The following is a 20735-nucleotide window of genomic DNA, read 5'->3' on the forward strand; positions in this document are numbered from 1 at the left end:
CAGCTTCTCTTCTCCAGGCTCAACAGCCCCAATGTTCTCAGCCTGTCTCCATACAGGAGCTGCTCCAGCCCCTGCTCATCCTCGTGGCCTCCTCTGGACTTGTTCCAACAGTTCCATGTCCTTTTTATGTTGAGGACACCAGAACTGCACACAATGCTCCAGGTGAGGTCTCACCAGAGCAGAGCAGAGGGGCAGGATCACCTCCTTCGCCCTGCTGGTCATGCTCCTTTGGATGCAGCCCAGGATACGGTTGCTTTCTGGGCTGTGAGCACACACTGCAGCCGGCTCATGTTCAGATTCTCATTGACCAACACCCCCAAGTGCTTCTCCTCGGGCTGCTCTGAATCTCTTCTCTGCCCAACCTGTAGCTGTGCCTCGGATTGCTCCGACCCAGGTGTAGGACCTTGCACTTGTCATGGTTAAACTCCATGAGGTTGGCATCAGCCACCTCACAAGTGTGTCAAGGTCCCTCTGGATGGCATTCCTTCCCTCCAGCGGATCAACAGAACCACACAGCTTGGTGTCATCAGCAAACTTGCTGAGGGTGCACTCAATCCCACTGTCCATGTCAGCGACAAAGATATTAGACAAGACCGGTCCCAACACCGATCCCTGAGGGACACCACTTGTTACTGGTTTCCAACCAGACATTGAGCCATTGACCACAACTCTTTGAGTGCGACCATCCAGCCAGCTCTTTATCCACCGACTGGTCCACCTATCAAATTGATGTCTCTCCAATTTAGAGACAAGGATGTCATGTGGGACAGTGTCAAATGCTTGGCACAAGCCCAGGTAGATGACATCAACTGCTCCACCCCTGTCCATCATTTCTGTAGCCCCGTCATAGAAGGCCACTATATTGGTCAGGCAGGATTTCCCCCTAGTGAATCCATGCTGGCTGGCACCAAGCCCCTTGTTGTTCTTCATGTGCTGTAGCAAGCCTTCCAAGAGAATCTGCTGTACATCACACTGGGAGACCTGCTGTGAGTGAAGAAATCCTGGCTGTCTAATCACATCACTCTGGGATGGGGTTTGTTGTGCAGCAATGCATCCAACACCTATGACAGATGCTAGTTGGAGATGCTGTTCTGATCCCTTCTAGGGAAATCCTTAGGGTTTCTTTAAGCACTCCCTCCTCCAATGCTTTATTGCTGCTGAATTTGGGCTGTGACAAATGGGAAACTTTGCCTGACTCTGCAGTTTCCCTCTCCTCTCGCTCTGGTCCCGCATACAAATGCAGCAGGTTCCTGGGGAGAAGCCAAGACTGCACCACTCATCCAGTGACAGGCAGCACGGTGTGAGTGCCAAACCTACACCCCTGCAATTGCGCACAGAGCCTGCAATCCCATCGCTGATTCCCAGGGCTTTGCTCTCCTTCCCTGAATGTGAAGACAATCATCGGGAGCATCTTTGTTTCTTTAGGACACATAAGCCAGTAGACACCAGTGGGAGACCTTGGCTTCCCCAGTTCCCCATTCAGCTCCTCCATAGGACTATGGCATCATCTTGAGTTGCTGAACCCATCAAGGAGAGGGAGCTCACCCATCCCTAGGGTCAAGTGTAAGGTTGTAGTTGGTTGTTTAGAAGACAAAAATGTTCAAATGTGTGATTAGTCTGGAGAAATTCTGTATTTTTATGTATTAATTGAGTTTAGAGGCTTTTGGATGAAGACTTCTCTGAATGCCACCATGAGAAAGGCAGAAGAACAATCATCTTCATAGTGGTTGCAGACATCTCTCTTCTTTGACCTCCCTTATCAACCTGGGCTTGAAGCTCAGTAGACCCTGTTTGAACTAACCTGCTGCTCTTTGCCTCTCTTCCAGCAGCTGGGAGCAGAGATGGACAAGATACTGGAAGCCGTGGTGATGTCCTCATACCCCAACAACGTGAAGCAAGGGCTTGTGAGGCGGGTCATTGAGGCAGCCAAGCAGCCCATGGACAGTGAGCAATGCTGGTCCATGCTGGAGCTGTCTACCAAGCTTTATCTCACAGGGGACACCAAGTATAAAAGAGAGATTGGGAAAGAGGTTTTGGAAGTCTATGGCCACTATCACCCAGAGGAATTTGAGGAGTTCTTCAATGTCCGCTTCCTGCTGAGCCTCCTTCAGGAAGGTTATGGACCTCTGGGGAAGAGAAGCCATTATGTACTTGATTATATCCAATTAGGACTGCAGTTTGTCCTGGACAGCCCATCAGCAAACAGCATCTTCAGCTTATTGAGGATCGAGGTGCTCCGGAAGGTCTGCGAGAGGCCAAGCCCCAAGCAGTGTGCGAAGATCAGCAAGCTCTTAACCCAGCATCCTCAATGCATTCCCACAGGGAAACACCAGGTCTTGTTCTGTCAGCAGCTGATCCGGTGCATTGGGCAGTTCCAGTGTGTTTCCGAGGGGGAGGAAGCCATCATGGAGTTCTTGGAGCAGGTGAACAAAGTGAGTGGTCTGCTGCAGAGGATCTGGAGGGCTCAGACCTCAGCCATCCTGCCCTCTTTGAAGGAGCTGTTCACCATCATTTCTTCAACAGGTAATGGAAAGAAACAAAAATAAATCTAAAAAAAGGATGGGAATGTGAATGTTGGCTCTGATGAAGTTAGATTTGTTTTGTTTGATATCTTGCATGGGTCTCATCCGCTCCACAAGTGCAGCCACAGCTGAAATGTAATAAACAAGCATCCCTTGGAGTTACCTGGGGCTTTAAGCTAGGGAAACAATGTGTTCCAAACCTCTGTGTAAAATAGTGAGGTTTTGGACAGAAGGCAATAAATAGTGAGTGAGCAATGGTGTAGGAACAACACTGAGAAGCTTAATGAGTGCAAATCCATTGGATGTACTGTGATTCCCCTAAAAATGCCTCCCAGTGCCTAAAGGGGCTGCAGGAAAGCTGGAGAGGGGCTTGGGACAAGGGCCTGTAGGGACAGGCCAAGGGGAATGGCTTGAACCTGCCCGAGAGGGGAGACTGAGCTGAGCTCTGAGGCAGAAGCTGTTCCCTGTGAGGGTGCTGAGGCGCTGGCACAGGGTGCCCAGAGAAGCTGTGGCTGCCCCATCCCTGGCAGTGCTCAAGGCCAGGTTGGACACAGGGGCTTGGAGCAGCTGCTCCAGTGGAAGGGGTCCCTGCCCGTGGCAGGGGTTGGAGCTGGAGGAGCTTTAAGGTCCCTTCCAACCCAAACCAGTCTGGGATTCTGTAAAACCCCACAGCCTGTAACACAAGTTAACTGCATTGCAATATTTGCAGCACCATTTTGTGTGCTCAGCATTTTCCAGCATCAACTGAGCTTAATGGAAAGCTCTTTATCTGCAGCTGGTGAGTGGCACTCAAAAGCTTTTAGCAATGTCACTCTCTTCTGGCTGACTTGATGGGACCCCACAGCCTGATCCCTACCAGAAACCAGCAACAAAGCTAAGGAATTACTTTGCACCAGTCTAGAGGTAGAAGCCCTACTATCTCTCTGGCTGGTGATCACATCTTAAGGTGGGACAGAAGATGTTTAACCAACTTCTGGGGCCTTTAGGTTACTGCAGAGGGTCTCAGGAGGTTTTTGGAGGTACCAGTGCCATGAAAGGCTGGACTCTGGTAGCAGATAAGCTCCTGCTCCAGCTATTGCTAAGCCCATGAGAAGGATTTTTCAGTGCCCTCTGCATGAAATCCTCTTCCTTTGGAAGGTGCTTCATGAGGCAGACCTGCAGTTGCATCTCACTGCAACTATTTGCAGTACTTAGCATAAAGAGAGGAAATTTGGGACCCAAGATCTTGGGCCTCTGATTTCTTCCTCCCTTTAGGCTGTGTATGGCTTCATGCAACAACCCGTCTGCTATGACCCAGCCTCATGATGTCCTCCATTTATGTAGGCAGAAATGATTTGGGTTTAGAAACAAGAAATGACCTCATGTGCCTGGTTTTCCTGGTGACTAACATCTTCATTGCTGGTGCTCATCCATGTCTTTGCAGAGGAGCAGGAAGCACCATCCAATGCCTTGGCCAGCGTGGTCCAGTTTGTCCCTTTGGAGCTTATGGATGGTGTTATAAGAAACCTAACCAACGATGACAGCATCACTGATGTGCAAATGATGACGGCCATTGGCAGGTAGGAGAGGCTGCATTAGTGAGCATCATTCTCAGTTCAGAGAAAAACCTGCCCCACAGCTTCACTTAGCTCCTCTGTGTGGTTTTATCCCAACCAGGTTGGCTGGTGCTATCTAGTGAGGAGTGTGTGGGCAAAAAGGGAGCTTCTGGATCATTACTTCCAGTTCTGAGGGCCCATAGAACTACAGTAAAGACTGATTGTCATTATTATTATTATTATTATTACTATTATTATTAATTTGTTTAATTTGGTTAGTTTTGTTGGGTGTTTTATGAAATAAGTACTGTTACAGGTGATGGGTTCAGACTGAAACAGGGGAAGTTCAGGTTGGATATAAGGAAGTTCTTTACTGTGAGGGTGCTGAGGCACTGGAATGGGTTGCCCAAAGAAGCTGTGAATGCTCCATCCTTGGCAGTGTTCAAGGCCAGGTTGGACAGAGCCTTGGGTGCCATGGTTTAGTGTGAGGTGTCCCTGCCCATGGCAGGGGGTTGGAACTGGATGATCTTAAGGTCCTTTCCAACCCTAACTATTCTATGACTCTGTATTGATCTCTGTCTCCCTTCACAAAGACACCATCCTAAATCATCAGTCACAGCTAAAGATCTTGGAAAGGGAAGTGTGCCCAACTGTTTCAATAATTCCACCTTGACCTTTGTCAGGTGAATGTGGTGCTGCTGGTCTGGATCTTGGTGCTGTACAATGTTTACCCCTGCCCTCTGTGTATGCAGAGTCTATGGAGACCTTATCAAGGCATGATGAATAGTAGTGGGTACAATACTACCTGATAGGCTAGACCTGGTCTTTGCAGTGCTGCTGCCTTCTTTTGCATCACCAGATCTTCCCTGTATACTTGTGTCCAAGTCCTAAAGCCCTTCTGTGCTCCAGTTCCTTGCTTCACACTCACTTAGGGGCATCTTTGATGATCTTAAGGGTCTTTTCCAACCTAAATGAATCTATGGTTCTATCTTCAACCTGTCCTTTCCTTAGAGGTCTACATTTAAATAGGTGTTCACATACAGTAGCCCATGCACTTAACCCAAGGGAGCTGCTGTGACTTGTTCTCACTGGAAATATGTCTTTTCCTCTTCTTATTATAGGATTTGTGTGTGTGTCCCCAGTAAGGTTATGTGACAAAACCACACTTTATGCCTAATGGGAACTTCACGTATGCAGAAAAGACTTGCTTCTCTTTGACTTGCTGGAGAAGGTCATGGTTTTCCCACAGTCCTGAGCAACCCAAGGCAAAAGACGAAGTTATCAGCTCAGTTCTTAACCCTCTTTCTCCCTCTTTTTCCCCTTCTGGCCACCTGCTAAGTGGCTGAGCACCAGTGGCTAAATATAGAGCTTGCAAAATCAATTGCATCATTCCTTAAAGCAGTCTTTGTCACGCAGAGGGATGAGTAAATGATTACTCAGAGCTAGCCAAACATTAAGCAGAGCCTGCAAAATGTAATTAAGATCACTTAGGAGAAAGGCAGAAGGTTTGGCAGTGTGTTTATGGTAGATGGGTGCCCCGGAAAACAGCAGAACAACCCTCAGCCTTTGGATGAGTGTTTGCTCCATGCATAGAGAACCAAGGAAAAACACACAGGTTGAAAGGATCTTTCAGCTCAGGGCACAAATCTCTTCCTCCAAAGTTTGGGATTGGAAGTTACTAACAGGGGAACAAACTGAACGGGGGTTGAGCTGATCGAGCCTTTGAAGAGCAAATAGAGGTAACATAAAGCAAGGCTGGCACCTGGTGGTGCAGGTGAACACCACAGTCTCTTTTAGAGAGTTTCTTGTTATTGAGGGCTTTTTGGAGGCATTTTGAAGGAGGTGATATGGTAGGTCCGAGCTCGGATTTTATCCTGGTGTTTTCAGTCACTGGAGGGGAAGACACCTCATGTTAGGAGTAGTCATAGTTTAGAACATCTGTCATGTGAAAAGGAAACAAGAGGTAGTCGACAGAAGAAATGGATCTGCAGTTTGAAGTGAGAGTTTCTGCAGCTCAGTTTGACAACAGGAGCTATAGGACTGTACATGCAAGAGGGAGAAGGGAAAAAGGCACATAAGTGGTACCAAGCATGGAAAATGGCGAGGTTTTTATGCTCAGGTTCTCCCATTGACTAAATGTTTTGTGTATTCTGCTCTATCTGGTAAAACTCTCATGAAAACAAAGTTGCTTTGTGTGCTTCCAGTATTAACTCGGTGCAGAAACATGAAGTTTCGTCTTTTAATTACATGTAGTGTACATGAGGCCCTCAGTGCCATGGGGCAGTGGTGGCCGTGGCAGTGCTGGGGAATGGTTGGACCCGATGAGCTTAAAGGGCTTTTCCAACCTGGTTGGTTCCATGATTCTGTGATTTTAGAGTTTGTCTCTGTTTTAATAAACTCTATTAAAGAGCATCAATGACTTCAGAAGTACTTACTGATCTGTTTTACTATTTGTCCTGGGATTGTATATGCTCAAAGAGCCCATGTCCAGGTGAAGAAGGCGTCTGCTATCACACACTGATGCAGGCACTTGCTACCTCTGGGAATCAGGATCTGAGCTTTACAGGTTTAGCCTACCAAACCAATGGCTCCTTTGGAAAATGAGGGCCCTGGCTTCCAAAGCATCTGTGGATCTTGTATTGTGCAAAGTGCAATGTGAATTTAAAGTGTAATTTCTTCCTTCTGTAGCAGCACAAGCAGCAGTAGGCAGGACTGCAACCTAGCCACTAGTGCTGGTAAATGATAGCTTAAAGAGGAAAAGGTTATTTTATGGCTTTGCAAAAAAGAAAGATAGGATAAAAGGGACCTTTGGATCTCTGGACACATCTCCCTGCTTCATAGGCATTGACATCATAGGTCCTTTCAATGGATTCAACTACACTGCTCAAAGCAGGAAGGGCTTTTGCTCCCCCCGCTCTTCTTTCATAGCTGTTCCACATTTGGGTTGCTTTAATGGTTCAAATCTCTCCTCTAATAGCCAGCCTATATATATTTCTGGCCATCTTATCCCTCATTTGATATAACAGCCACATAAATAGCTGAAATGACTCTTTTGCCTCCCTGGTGTTTATTCCTTCGACCTATGCAGGCAGAGCAGTCCCTTCCCATCTCTGCTTTCCTGTGGTTGTGCTAACCAAGCCAAGCTATTTTAAGCTTTTCTTACAGGAAATGTTCTTCATTTCCCTGAGCACCTTAACAGGCTTTTTCAGCACCTGCTCTCACTTCACTTCATTAGTGTTGGACATGGATGGTGATGTTTGTACATCATGTTCCGTGTGCCTTGGACATTATGGCCTTGGACAACAGCATGGGAGGTTCATGTTTTGCCATAGAAAAGAGCGTTTTCTTCTTGTCTTTTCCATGGTGGTTGTTACACTGGGAACTTGTAATCACCTGGTGTCTGGCTGATTGTCTTCAAGCAGATTTACTGTCATGTAGCACCCATTTCTTGTGCCTTGCGTGTGTTTTGAATCATTATGTTTCCTTCCACTTCTGCATTTCTAATGCTCAGGGTCTCCTTTGTGCTACCTTGATCATCTTCTTGTCTTGATGATGCCTGAAGAATGCTGCTTGTGATCTCCTTTCAGGTAGCCAGTTAGATATGATCTACTTCTGTCCTTTGACTAGATATTCATACATCCTGTCAAACCTGACTTTGGCACCTATGGTAACTCCCTGTGACATGGTGTCCCTTCTTCCCACCTATGCTGTTATTGCCTGTCTTCGTTATAGGAATTGTCTTCCTATTCTTCCCACATAAAGCACCATACCAAAGTTAATAGTCATTAAACCTCACCAGAGTTGAATTTTACATGATGGACATCACCATCTCCTCTTGGTTGGAGTTCATGAGCTCTTCATGTTTCACTTCCCCATCAGCTGTCATTGCTCTTGTTTCCATTCTCAGATCTTTTACCTGCCTCCTCTTTGTCACCCTGATCAATGAATTTCCCTTGCTGAAAATGAAGACAGAGGAGGTGTTTAGTGTGGAAGTCACATTTAGAGGCTGTATCATATCTTTAATCACCATCACGCCCTCCATAGATAGTGATTGCACTGCTTCCCTTATTCTCTTCTGATGCAAATGTCTGTGGAAGCTTTTCTGGCATTGATTAATTCCCCAGCTTTGGTATTTCTCAACATCCCAATGTATTCTGCTCTTCAGGCTTTCTTTGCTCCCCAGCCTTTTGCTTTCCAGTTCCTTGTAGACTTATTCCTACTCTTTGCCTTGTGGTGGCTACTTATCTGTGTTCCTTCCATACATTTTGCATAACATAAAGGCTGATAAGCAGAAGGGACTGATTGTGTAAAAGAACTGGACTGAGGATCTGGGATATCTTCAAATCAAAGGTATTGAAATGGTTGGCAGAATTAGACCCTTGGAAATCCCAAGCCTCAGTTACTTCCCATCTTTGCTGAACATTAAATTTCAACAGACACAATGTGTCATCACTTAGTTTGAGGTTATTTTCTTATGAGTGACTTCTGTAAAGGATTTATAACTTGCAGAAACATGACAACGTGTTGCTGGAGTGGCTATAGATGAAATGTGGTAGCTGTGACATTCAGGAATATCTGGCTTCCATTAGAGTTACCAGTATTTCCTGGGTTTTCATGGGAATCAATGTTTCCCACACAGAGAATTAAAAGCTCTGAATCTGAGTGGTTTTTCCTTACCAGTAACAATGCAGAGGTTCATTGGACAGAGCCTTGGGTGATATGGTTTAGTGTGAGGTATCCCTGCCCATGGCAGGGGGTTGGAACTGGATGATCATAAGGTCCTTTCCAACCCTAACTATTCTATGGTTCTATGATCATTTGTTTTCTAATGGTGGCAATGCAGAGACCCTCATCCACACTTCACAGAGGTGATATATAGAGTTTTCATGTTAAAACTGGAACTCAGATTGACTGAAGGCAGTGGAAGAAATCCCCACTTTCTTCTATGGACTTGGCTCTGATTCTCTGGTCCATGTGGTTCATCACAGCATGATGGGGTAATTCCACTTCAGGCTCTGTTGCACTTTGAATAACATGTGAAATGTTTTATTAAGAGCTCATCTCTTACCCAGTTAACCCACTAGACACGAATTTGGAGGAGGTTTAAGTCAGAGTGGAAACTGGTTTCCACAATCTGTGCATTAAATTTACTTGAAGAGCTTGTATTTCATTTCAGGATGATCGACTGGGTGTCCTGGCCCCTGGGCAAGCACATAGACAAGTGGATCATCGCTCTGCTGAAGGGTTTGGCCGCAGTGAAAAAGTTCAGCATCTTGATTGAAGTTACTCTTTCTAAGATTGAAAAGGTCAGTGGGCTCTCTTAAACATGAATGTGAGCAACAGACTTGTCCCTGCACCTCAGGTATCTTCCTGCCTTTCAATTGAATGGGGACGAGATGTGACTTGGGATGTACAGACAATAGTATGCTGTCCCAAGGTTTGAAGGGACTGTTGTGTGCCTTGCGAATGCTGCTTTGCTGTGTATGGGTTAATGGGCTGATGCTGTTTTTCAGCTAAAACTGTTGCTCCAAAACAACCTGCAGTTCTTTAGGTATTGGTGTGCAAAAGTACTTGATATCTTCAAGGTTATGAAATAAGAGAAGTCAACGATTTTCAAGCCAGCCAACCAATTTCCTTCCCAAACTGTGGAGCTCTTGTAACATCTGCCTTTGGGAATGTGATGTGCTCTCCTTCAGCTGTGCCTGGTTGGCACAGGCAAAATACACACCAGTGAATGTAAGACTGTGCCCTGGCCTTAGTTCATTTGCTACTGCAGATAAATCCCCTGCTGCCATTGCCATCACCTCTCTCAGCAATGAGTACTTGATGCTCTCTGAAAACTGTATCATCAAGGGCTGAAATTGGTCACCACTTTAAAGCGTTTTCCATGCTGTGATCCTGCTGTTTCCTCCTTTGTATGATGGGGATGACACCAGGCTGAGCCTCCAGTGGAAGTCAGCATAGAAGTTGTTAAGATTGTGATTATTAGCATTGGAACATGATCAATAACTGCAGTTGTCCTTGTGATCCCCCATGTGCATTGAGCAGTGGGAGAGCAGCCAAGCAGCTCTGGCTTTTCTTTATCTTTCCTTTTGTTGTTTAATGCAGAGGAAAAGGACACAGCCCTTAAAATAACATGAGTTTTGGAACTCTTAGAAGTATGGTAGAGGGCATTGTCAAGTTATACCATTGCCTGTGAAGCAGGATAAATACCATCACTTTGCCTTCGAAAAACACCTTTGCTTTCTATCTGCCTGAAAGGTTATTGGTAAGGCTCCAAATGCCACAATAAATCAGAAACTACAGCATCCCTCTGTGCTTGCAAGGCCTCATCCATCAGGAGGTGTGGAGGTGCAGTGGGGTTACAGAGAGGGTGAGGATAACCCACATGGTATATTTAGGATGCTCTGGATAGGAGACGACTGGAGACTCAGCTGCAGGCTGCTTACTTCAACATCCAGCACTGAGCAGAAGCAGACCAGCAGCTGTGGAAGATGCTCAGTACCTTTTTCCTGCTGGTCTCTTCTTCTGTGTATTGCAGTGTTATTCTGCCTTCTCATTTACTTCCTTTCTCCCCCACCAGGTCTTCTCCAAGTTGCTGTACCCCATTGTAAGAGAGGGGGCTTTGTCCGTCCTGCAGTACATGCTGCTGAGCTTCCAGCACTCCCATGAGGCATTTCACTTGGTAAGACTGGGCTGTGCTTGGGTGAGGGCATTGCCTTGAGTGTAACCATGATGTGGGGCAATGGGGGTGGGAGGGAACCTGAGGTGCTGAGATGCTGGGTGGTATTTCCCTCATCTGCTTGATTTCAATGACTGATGTAAACCCAACCCTGTCCATCCACTTGTAGCCTGTCCTGGAAGATGGTAGCCTCTCCTGCAGCCCAAACAGCTTTTGGAGCACCACAAAGCTGGTGATGAGATGTGGAGGGAAGACCTGAGTCTAAAGGAGTTGTTTGCCACAGACACAACACCCACTCAATGTCAGTGACATGCAGAGAAGAGCTGTGGCTTTGCTCTTCCCATGGGTCCTCCCATTTCTGTTGAGCTTTACCAGCCTGATGGCTCATCTCCAGGGATAAATCAGTATAAGGCTGGCTGGGGCTTGGCTCCTCCAGATGTGTGCAGTGTGTGCATGTTCCACTTTTCATCTATGGCACTCTACCAGCTGGAGGAGTGATCTCTAGGGCAAGTGCATCCCTTTGGTCCTCTCCCAGCTTCAAAACCCAACAGCCAAAGATGCAGGTGATGCAAATATATTGGATAGCCTGTCAAGCCACACTGAGGGTCTCATCAGCAGTGGCTGTAGTGCTCTTGCAGTCGTTTCATCCTGGTGTTTGTCAGCCCTGCAGGTGGAAGAGGAGGATACCCTTTTTCCTGCCCTAGCTCTTAGACCACTTGCTTCTCCCTGTCACTCTCCTTTGTGCTGAGCCATTTGTACAGCTGTGGGCTGAGCTGTGTGTTAAAATGAGCCCAGGTGAAACCTAACCTAGCAGGAAATCCTAATGGTTTGCATTGCCCACCTCCATCTGGGTCTGGGATAACCACAGACATGCATTTGCCTGGGGAAGGAAAGGGAAGGAGTTAAAGGGGTGATGTGGGGCAGGAACGTGAGCAGGCTACACCAACCCAGGCTGGCTCAGGTTGTAGTTTTCTATTATCAGGTATAGAAGATACAGCCTCATATTTGTCCCCACCCTTTCAGCTGAGGTGTGATAGATGTTGCCACTCAGGCTTTGAGATGTGTTAGGTGAAACCTTTGCATTGAGAACATCTTGGAGGGCTCATGCACTGGAAGACAGGGAGTATATTCTTAAACAGCCCTCGGTGTTTCCTAAGCAGATTCCTGACTGTCCTTTGGACTCAGTGGGCCCCATGCCACCTGTGACTTCCAATTGTCACCAACACGTGTCAGCCATTGCCATTTCTTCAAGTGATGCATCATCTTTCAAAGCATTGTTCAACATCAGTGCAATAAGACTTGACGATCAGAACACTTCCACTTTGTGAATTCTCCACTGTTAAAAGCACAAAACTACTTTTAACAGCATTTTAGTCTTCTCTTTTCATTCCCATAGTGACATTTTATAGTCGATTTTGCTGTTGACACTAAAGCTTCTCTGCTTCTTGCTGGTGTTGCCTCTGAAATGCAGCAAGACCGAAAGCAAAGGCATGCTTGCGGTGATTGAACTGATAAAAGCAGCAATGGAAAACTACTCCTATTAATGTCTGATTGGATGCTTTTCCATTAAACCCCTTCCACTTGGCTTTTCGCCTGAAGTTCACAGGATAAACAGATAAGGCTGGAACAAAGCAGAGCCGGCCAACGTTTTCAACCGCTGCTTTCCCATTCCTCAGCTGGAGACACTTTAAATGAGCCTGAATGTCTTGAGAAACCCTTTGGTTTCTATAAATAGGCTCATTCCAACGCCTTGTCTTCAGTTGGGCGTCCGGAGTTTGAAACACTCCAAGAGCTGTCGGTTGCTCTTGGCTTGAAGTTTCCATCTGCAGCCCAGTGAGCACAAATCCCCTCCCTTATGTATGGAAAACCAGGGAACGAACCTGTCTTTGCTTCTCATCTTCTTGTGTTTGACCTGGCTCTTTGCAAGGGCTTTGGAAATTGTTACCATCACAGCTTGGCAAAATACTGATGGAGAATATGGGATTTGTTTGTTTTCTCAATAAAATGGGAAAGGAAGTAGTTAAAATTGCCAAGGTTTTGAGGAGAAAAAGGGAGAAAGGAGAAAGGAAGATGAAGGAAGAGAGGACCAAGAAATGGTTGGATCTGGGATCCTGAGACTTCATTCCAGGATTGCTCTGGGGTAAAAATAACCTCATATAAACATGACAAAGGTTGCGTAAGTGCCCAGGGTCACTCTAGCACATGTGCAGGGCTGGAAATGGGTTGTTCATTGTGGGTGCAGCAGAGGGTGCCCGTGAGCAATGGATGGTCTGCGTTTGTTCATTTCCAGATGAAAACGTGATAACGAATGTGCTGTTTGTGTGCCTGTCGCCACCCATCCGACCACAGCGATCCCAGTTTGGTTTATACAGTGTAAAATGCTAATAGAGCACAACGGAAAATGCTTCTTGTAGGCTCATGTGTCTGTCTTGTAGGTCTGAAAGCCCTGCGCTTGGCAGCTGGTGTGTAATTCCCCTTTGTACTATAGGTGTGTGATTTATAGACGCATAGAATCAAATAGATTGGAAAAGACCTTTAAGATCATCAGGTCCAACCATTCCACAGCACTGCCAAGGCCACCACTAAACCACATCACAAAGCACCACATCTGCATGACTTTTGAACATCTCCAGGGACAGTGCCTGCAGCCCTGCCCTGGGCAGCCTGTTCCAATGCCTGAGCACCCTGTGGGGCAGGAATTGTTCCTCAGCTCCATCTAAACCTGCCCTGGTGCAGCTTGAGGCCGGTTCCTCTTGTCCCATCCCTTGTTCCTTGGGAGCAGAGCCCAGCCCCTCCTGGCTCCATCCTCCTGCAGGCACTTGGAGGGAGCCATCAGGTCCCCCCTGAGCCTTCTCTTCTCCATCTGAACCCCCCAGCTCCCTCAGCCGTTCCCCATCATACTTGAGCTCCAGGCCCTGCACCAGCTCCATTGCCCTTCTCTGGCCCTTCTCCAGCCTCTCAATGTCTCTCTTGTAGTGAGGGGCCTAGAACTGAACACAGGATTAGAGGTGCAGCATCACTGTAATCACTAAGATTTAGTAGACAATGATAACTGCAACATGGCAAAGCAGCAGCATGGACCTGCAGGTGCCATGCACCATGAAACCCTCCAAGGTCTATAGCATTTGCACTACTGAAGTCAACAGAAGAGCTGCTGTTGAGCTCACAGGGTGAAGGGCAAAGTCCAGAATGGCACTGAAATCAAGTCCTGTTGACTGTCCTTTCTTACTGGGGGTGAATTCCATTCCCCCACATGTGTGATGAGTAACTTGGAGTCATTTCTGATGCAGTGAACTTCCCTTTTCCAGCTGCTCCCTCACATCCCCAGGCTGGTGGCCTCTCTGAAGAAGGAGGACTCCAACTCTGCCACCAGCTCCCTGGAGCAGCTGGCTGAGCTCATCCACTGCATGTTCTTCCGCTTCTCAGGATTTCCTGATCTCTATGAACCAGTTCTGGAAGCAGTTAAGGTAACACATACACCTCTCTGTCATTTTTCTGTTTTCCATATGGAAATAGCACTCTAGTTTGCAGCCTGGTGCAGAGGGACTGTGCTACTGGTAGGGATGGCTTAACCTTAATGCCTCAAACTATGGTAGAAGAAAGGGATTAACATACAGAACTTGAGCCCCATGTAGACAAGTTGATGGTAGATGCTTATGTTATGGTGGACCAACAGAAGTTCTGATTATGCCTGTGGGTTTTAGGTATGATTTCAATATTGAATGACTCTAAAGGACTAATACTAGCTGTTTATACAGTGTAAAATACAACATAGCACACCAGACAACACTTCTTGTAGGCTAACTCGTCTGTCTTGTAGGTTTGTATCCCTGACACCTTCAGTGTTAGCAGCTAAGCACTTGCATGGATGCATGTTCATGCAAAGAGCAGGGGAAATGAGTTCCATGAACACCTCTAACAGAAGAGTGTTGTGATTGCCTGTTACTAACTCTTCATATGGAATGATTTGTAACATGGATCTCTCTTTCCAAGGCTCTTCCTGTTCCAAATGAAGACCGGATTAAACACCTCCTGGGACAGAATGCCTGGACCTCGCAGAAGAACGAGCTGGCCTGCTTCTACCCACGCCTGGCATCCAAATCAGAGACGGGAAAGATCGGGTTAATAAACTTGGGAAACACCTGCTACATGAACAGCATCATCCAGTCTCTTTTCATGGCTTCAGAGTGAGTCTTTGCACCTTTGCTCCCACTCAAGACTTGCTCCAGGGGTTCCTTACCCCATTGATGTTACACATCCCACTTTTCCACCCTATGGGCTGCATCTCTGCTTTCCCTTTGCAGCTTTCGGCATTCGGTGTTGAGTCTGACCGAGGGCAGCTCCCAGCCCCTGATGACAAAGCTCCAGTGGCTCTTTGCGTTTTTGGAGCACAGTCAGGTAATTATTTCATGTTCTAGTTATTTGTTTGGACTGTCGGCTGCGGAAAGGCTCGTCTCCAAGTTGCTTCCTGTCGACTCCAATGTGCTGATAAGGAGCTGTGGATCTTGGTGGGTTCTTAGAGCAGGACCAGTCTTGTTTATTGGAGGGAGGCTGATTTTGGGGGTGGAGAAGTTGAGCTCCCATCACCCATGCAAGCGAGCTGTGTTCACACCCGGCTGCCTGTCTTCAGTCTTCCTGGGTTGGGCTGATGTAATAACTAATAGCTTTGACAATAAAGTCCTTCTGGCAATAGCTTACACATGTGGCCAGCTGAAAAGCATGTTGGTATTAAGGAGAGGGTTTGTTTTCTTGCTGTGCAGCAGGGAAAAGACTGGAGCAGCTCTTGTTTCACAGCAAAGCAGAAATCATGGGTGAAAACTGCCTTCAAAGGGGTTTTGTTAAAAGAATAGTAATAAAAATCCCCCTTGGATTCCTGATGCTTTGAATGGTCTATATGTGAGGGAAAATAAATACAAATAACACCCTTAAACAAATGAATTATGATGGACAAACATTATATTTAATACGAGTGACTCCTGGGGATACAGCTAACTCCTATCTAGCTCCTCTCTTAAAAAGCCTCTCTTTCTGTCACTAGAAATACATGATTTAGAAAGTCCAGTGATTTTTCCCTTGCTTGAACCTGGTCATTTGGGCTTCTTTACTTCCCAAGCCTTGGCTGCCAGAGCCATTACAACAGATACCTTTTGGGGTTAAAGTACAGACAACCTGTTAAATTTAACACTTAGCCATAGAAGAGTCTAGGTTTCGATGGCAGGTTGGGGGGTGTGTGACCTGTGATGAGCAAATACAGCAGCAAATGCAATTTACTTGTTGTGTAGTTTATGGTTAATAACTTCCTGCTAATTTCCTAAGGGCCTTCTTAGTTATTTTTCTTCTTTGAGATGTTCTTAAAGCCGCTTCTTTGACAAAGATGTGTCTTTTTCCATGTTAATGAGACAGCTGCTTCCTAATGGCAGTGATTACATTAACTGGAGATGCAGATTACCTGCCTGCAGTGATCGGGATGACAGGTGGAAGTTTAGTGGATTTTTTGCTTTGGTTTCATTTCTTTTTATGATGAGAGGATTTGGTGAGAGAGATCCTGATCAAATTAAATGGAGCATCAAATTCAATTCAAGGCTGGGTTAAGTAGAAATCCCTGGGTCAGGGCAATAAACCATTTTAAAACTGAAGGAAGAAATAAACATGTGGATATTTTATGGAGTATATGTAAAATAATGGCTGAAATGCACCCTGGCTTGCAGCAAAACATGAAAGTCTTCTTGTGCACTGAGATTAAGCTTTATGGGAATAAAAAGGGAGACCTTATAGGCACACAAGTGCACCCTGCTCCCATTGAAATAGCCAGAAAGACCCTCCTCTCCCCTATCCCTCCTCCTAGGTGAATAGAATCATAGAACCATTTGGGTTGGAAAGGACCTTAAGATCATCCAGTTCCAACCCCCTGCCATGGGCAGGGACACCTCACACTAGACCATGGCACCCAAGGCTCTGTCCAACCTGGCCTTGAACACTGCCAGGGATGGAGCATTCACCAGTTCTCTGGGCACCCAGTGCCAAAGCCTCAGCACCCTCACAGTAAAGAACATCTTCCTTATCTCCAACCTGAACTTCCCCTGTTTCAGTTTGAACCCATCACCCCATGTCCTATCACTGCAGTCCCCGATGGAGGGTCCCCAAGATTAAATGCATTTCTTCTTCTGTCTTGCTGCCAGAGACCTGCCATCTCACCTGAGAGTTTCCTCTCTGCCTCCTGGCCCCCCTGGTTCACCCCTGGAGCTCAGCAGGACTGCTCGGAGTATCTCAAGTACCTGCTGGACCGGTACGTGGCCATCACCATCAGTCTGGAGCCTGGTGACAGTGATATCCCTAAACCAGACGTAATGATTAGTGCTGACCTGTGTGCAGGTGGCTGAGACCTGGAGGAGGTGGGAGAGTAGAGGCTTGGGGTGAAAGACTGTGAGAGCTGCCCAGGGCTTCCTGATAAAACCCTGCTTGGTCTGGCTTAGGGATAAGGTCAGAACTCATCTAGTTCCAACTAGATCAAAGCTCATCTAGTTCCAACCCCTGTCATGGGCAGGGACACCTTCCACTGGAGCAGCTGCTCCAAACCCCTGTGTCCAATATGGCCTTGAGCACTGCCAGGGATGGGGCAGCCACAGCTTCTCTGGGCACCCTGTGCCAGCGCCTCAGCACCCTCACAGGGAACAGCTTCTGCCTCAAAAGTTGCACCAAGTTTGGATTTGCATGACAAGCCACTCAACCTCCTCTGCAAAATGCTCATTCCTGCCTTTCTCTCATCTAGAAATCCCCAATTTCTGATGTCCCATTGATACCTCTACAAGTAGCAGGTCAATGGCACATGGAGACCAAATCCTGCTCAACTCCTCCCCACCTTCCTTCCATAGTACCAGACCCCTGGGCATGTGCAGGTTAACCCACATTAAGCCCTTGGAGAGAAGAACAGAACCCCTACTTAAGGACTACCTCTTGATGTTGTATTGGTGCATGATGTATCCTGTTTTCCCCCCTTCCAAAGGTTACATGAAGAAGAAAAGACTGGGAAAAGGATCTATCAGAAACTCAAGGAATCCAGCTTAATGTCTCAGGCAGTGGAGCATCACTACTTAAACAAGACACTGATTGAGAAGATGTTTGGGGGTAAAATGATGACAAAGATCCGCTGCTTGAAGTGTCTCAATGTCTCTTCCCGTGAAGAAGCCTTCACAGACCTGTCCTTGGCTTTCCCCCCATCGGACAGGCACATCCGTAGGAGCACGTCTGTTTTACCTGTGGAAGAAATTGGCCCACAGCTTATTGAGCCTCCTGAAAACCCAAGCCAGCTTACGGGGTCTCCTTGGGTCCAGAGGAAGACCCCTATGGCCCGAGAACCTGCAGCTCCACCAATGCCAGTGGAAACATTGGGTTTCCAGGAGCCAGGAGAAGCGGCAAATCCCTTAAGTGGCAATGGCATTGGTGTGGATGCAGCCAAAGACCCAATCGCAGCCAAAGACTCCAGATCCGTCCCGGATTTAATCAACTATTTCCTATCCCCGGAGAGGCTGACAGCAGAGAACAAATACCACTGTGAGAAATGTGCATCCCTGCAGGATGCTGAGAAGGTGGCAGAGCTGACAGAGGGTCCACACTACCTCATCCTCACGCTGCTGCGGTTCTCCTTTGACCCACGGACTATGAAGAGGAAGAAGATCCTGGATAACGTCTCCATCCCTGTGGTCCTCAAGCTTCCCATCCTTGTTGCTCCAGAGGAATCCAAGGAGGTTTGCTGGCATGGGAAGGACAGGGCTGCTCCGGGAAGTGGCTTCACGTCTGTTGTGTATGACCTCTGCAGTGTGGTGGTGCATTCAGGCATCTCCTCTGAGAGTGGCCACTACTATTGCTATTCCAGGGAGTGCACCGACAGTGTCCCCCATGGGCAGCCCCGGGATGGAGCAGCAAAACCAGCCTCTGACAAGCAGATGGACTTTGAAATCCAATGGTACCTCTTCAATGACACCAGAGTTTCCTTCTCCTCCTTTGAATCCGTCAGCAATGTCACCTCTTTCTTCCCCAAGGACACTGCCTATGTCCTGTTCTACAGGCAGCGGCCGGGCAGGCAGAGCTGCCTGCTGCATGAGGCTCTGGCCGAGGCTGGCCGCCTGCATGGAGAACCTTCCCTCCATAAGGACTTGATGGAAGCCATTTCCAAAGATAACATCCTCTACTTGCAGGTAACTCCCTCTGCTGTGCACAGCAGGGTGTAATCCTGCAGCTTCCCGGCTCATGGGCTGCATTCCCACCCATCCGGGTTGTGTCCTGTGGATAAATCCATGCATGCAGACACCCACCCACTCCCTGAAGTCAAATCCCTTTCCTTTTTAGCACCCAGGTATAAACAGGTTGGAGTTTCCTGATGAAACTGGGTGTTGAGGTTGGTGCAAGGCACCTCTTGGTTGTGCTTAGGGTTGACTTGCTGTTGCCTGCCCCAAGCAGCACTCCTAAGGGCCTGAGAAAGATGGATGGGCTGCGAATACAGACTAGAACAGGTTCTATTAAACTGATGGAGTTCAATGCTTTCCAAACATCAGTGTCCATAGGACATGGGCATCACCCAGTAGAGTCCCTCCTCTCCCAGAGGTGACACAGAAGGGATGTTTTTGATCACTGGAGAGGCTCAATGCTTTGCTGCTCTAGAGATTAGCACATGGCCTTCTCACCCCAGTTGTATTTGGAGAAGGGCAACCCAACAGCTTCCCATCTCCTTGGGGAGGTTGGGAGCATCCCCCTGCCTGGGTCATTTATCCACAGGTATCCTTATGTTATTTATCCCTCTTTCTTCTCCCAGGAGCAGGAAAAAGAAGCCAGGAACAGAGCCGCCTACATTTCTGCCTTGCCAAAATCCCCATTGTGGTGGAGAGACTTTGACAGGGATAAGGATGATGACAACTCCTCAGGAGGCTGCAGCCCAGCAGCGAGTGGTGGTGGATCCGGCTCCTTTCATGGACTCGTCTTCTAGCCAATGGGTTAAACCAGATAATCAATATCCATGGGCACAACCTGAAGCCAGAGGTTCCTCTTCCTCACCTTGATGACAGTGAGCATCTTGGAGGAAGATTTAGGGAACATTTAAATGGAAAAGGACTCAGGGGTTGTTTTGGAGGCACCCGGAGGGTCCCACTGCTTCCTATGCACTTGGTCTTCACGCCTTAATGTAACTAAGCTAATGCAGAGATGAGCAGCTGCTGACAGCTCGGAGAAGTGCCCTTTTGCTTCAGCATAGCCGTGTCTTGCCCACTGTGAGCCATGCCACCAGCCTGGGGAGAGGATGGGGACAGGGATGAGCATGGACACAGTGGGGCCACAAGGATGAAGATCTCCCAATGCACATCCCATCTACAGCTGTGAGTTGGTCTGGGGGGGACCTCTTGTTGTTTGTCAGTTATTTTAATGTGGTTTTGAGAACTTGACGTACCTCTAAAGGTAGAAAAAGGCTAAAAAACACCAAGCAGCCAACATGGCAACACTGATCTTGTGGGGTGGTGAGCTTGTAAACCTGTTTGGCCACAGTGAACAGTGGCAGGTCAACCCAGAAGAGATCGAGGAGCACAAACCCCTGCAGCCAAGAGAGACTGACATAGTCTGGTTGGGTTTTTAGGTCTCCAACAAAGCCCAGTTGTGTTACTGGTGACCTCTGGATGCTGTTAGTGATGCTGTTGGTGTACACAACAGGCCCTGACACACAGCTGTTCTTCCAGATGTGTCTTTAAGACTCAGCCTCTTCCTGCTGCTGTCATCTCATGGCTTTCTGGGCTGGATCTGCCCTTTAAAACTTGGGCTTCCCACTGGAATACCTTGAAATGAGCAGCAAATGACAGCCACCCTAAACCCACTAACCCGAAAATACTGATTTAGAAGGAGAGAAGCCCAACCGGATATATTCTATCAACCCAGTATAAATACATACTACATTAACCAATCTGATATATAAACGAGTAATGGAACAGGGGTGATTTTGGTGGCATGTGGCCAACC

At 47.3% G+C, this 20735-nt stretch overlaps 1 protein-coding gene across 1 annotated transcript; it reads left to right on the plus strand.

Moving 5' to 3' along the window:
* The first annotated feature begins 1841 nt into the window (after nucleotides 1-1841).
* On the plus strand, nucleotides 1842-20234 carry USP35 (ubiquitin specific peptidase 35). The gene is made up of 10 exons (XM_034074577.1): nucleotides 1842-2523; nucleotides 3946-4081; nucleotides 9234-9363; nucleotides 10641-10742; nucleotides 14048-14206; nucleotides 14733-14926; nucleotides 15044-15137; nucleotides 16919-17025; nucleotides 17743-18934; nucleotides 19549-20234. Exons 1-10 carry the CDS (start codon nucleotides 1842-1844, stop codon nucleotides 19717-19719), a joined length of 2967 nt encoding a protein of 988 aa, XP_033930468.1. The 3' UTR covers nucleotides 19720-20234.
* The last annotated feature ends 501 nt before the right edge of the window (nucleotides 20235-20735 follow it).

Source organism: Melopsittacus undulatus, chromosome 2 (genome assembly GCF_012275295.1).
Source record: "Melopsittacus undulatus isolate bMelUnd1 chromosome 2, bMelUnd1.mat.Z, whole genome shotgun sequence".
Classification (NCBI taxonomy): Eukaryota; Metazoa; Chordata; class Aves; order Psittaciformes; family Psittaculidae; genus Melopsittacus; species Melopsittacus undulatus.

Coding starts and splice junctions, on each gene's coding strand:
- USP35 (XM_034074577.1), top strand. CDS start 1,842: ATGGACAAGATACTGGAAGCCGTGGTGATGTCCTCATACCCCAACAAC. Junction 10,743..14,047: donor CCCATGAGGCATTTCACTTG/GTAAGACTGGGC, acceptor TCCCTTTTCCAG/CTGCTCCCTCACATCCCCAG. Junction 15,138..16,918: donor CGTTTTTGGAGCACAGTCAG/GTAATTATTTCA, acceptor TCTTGCTGCCAG/AGACCTGCCATCTCACCTGA.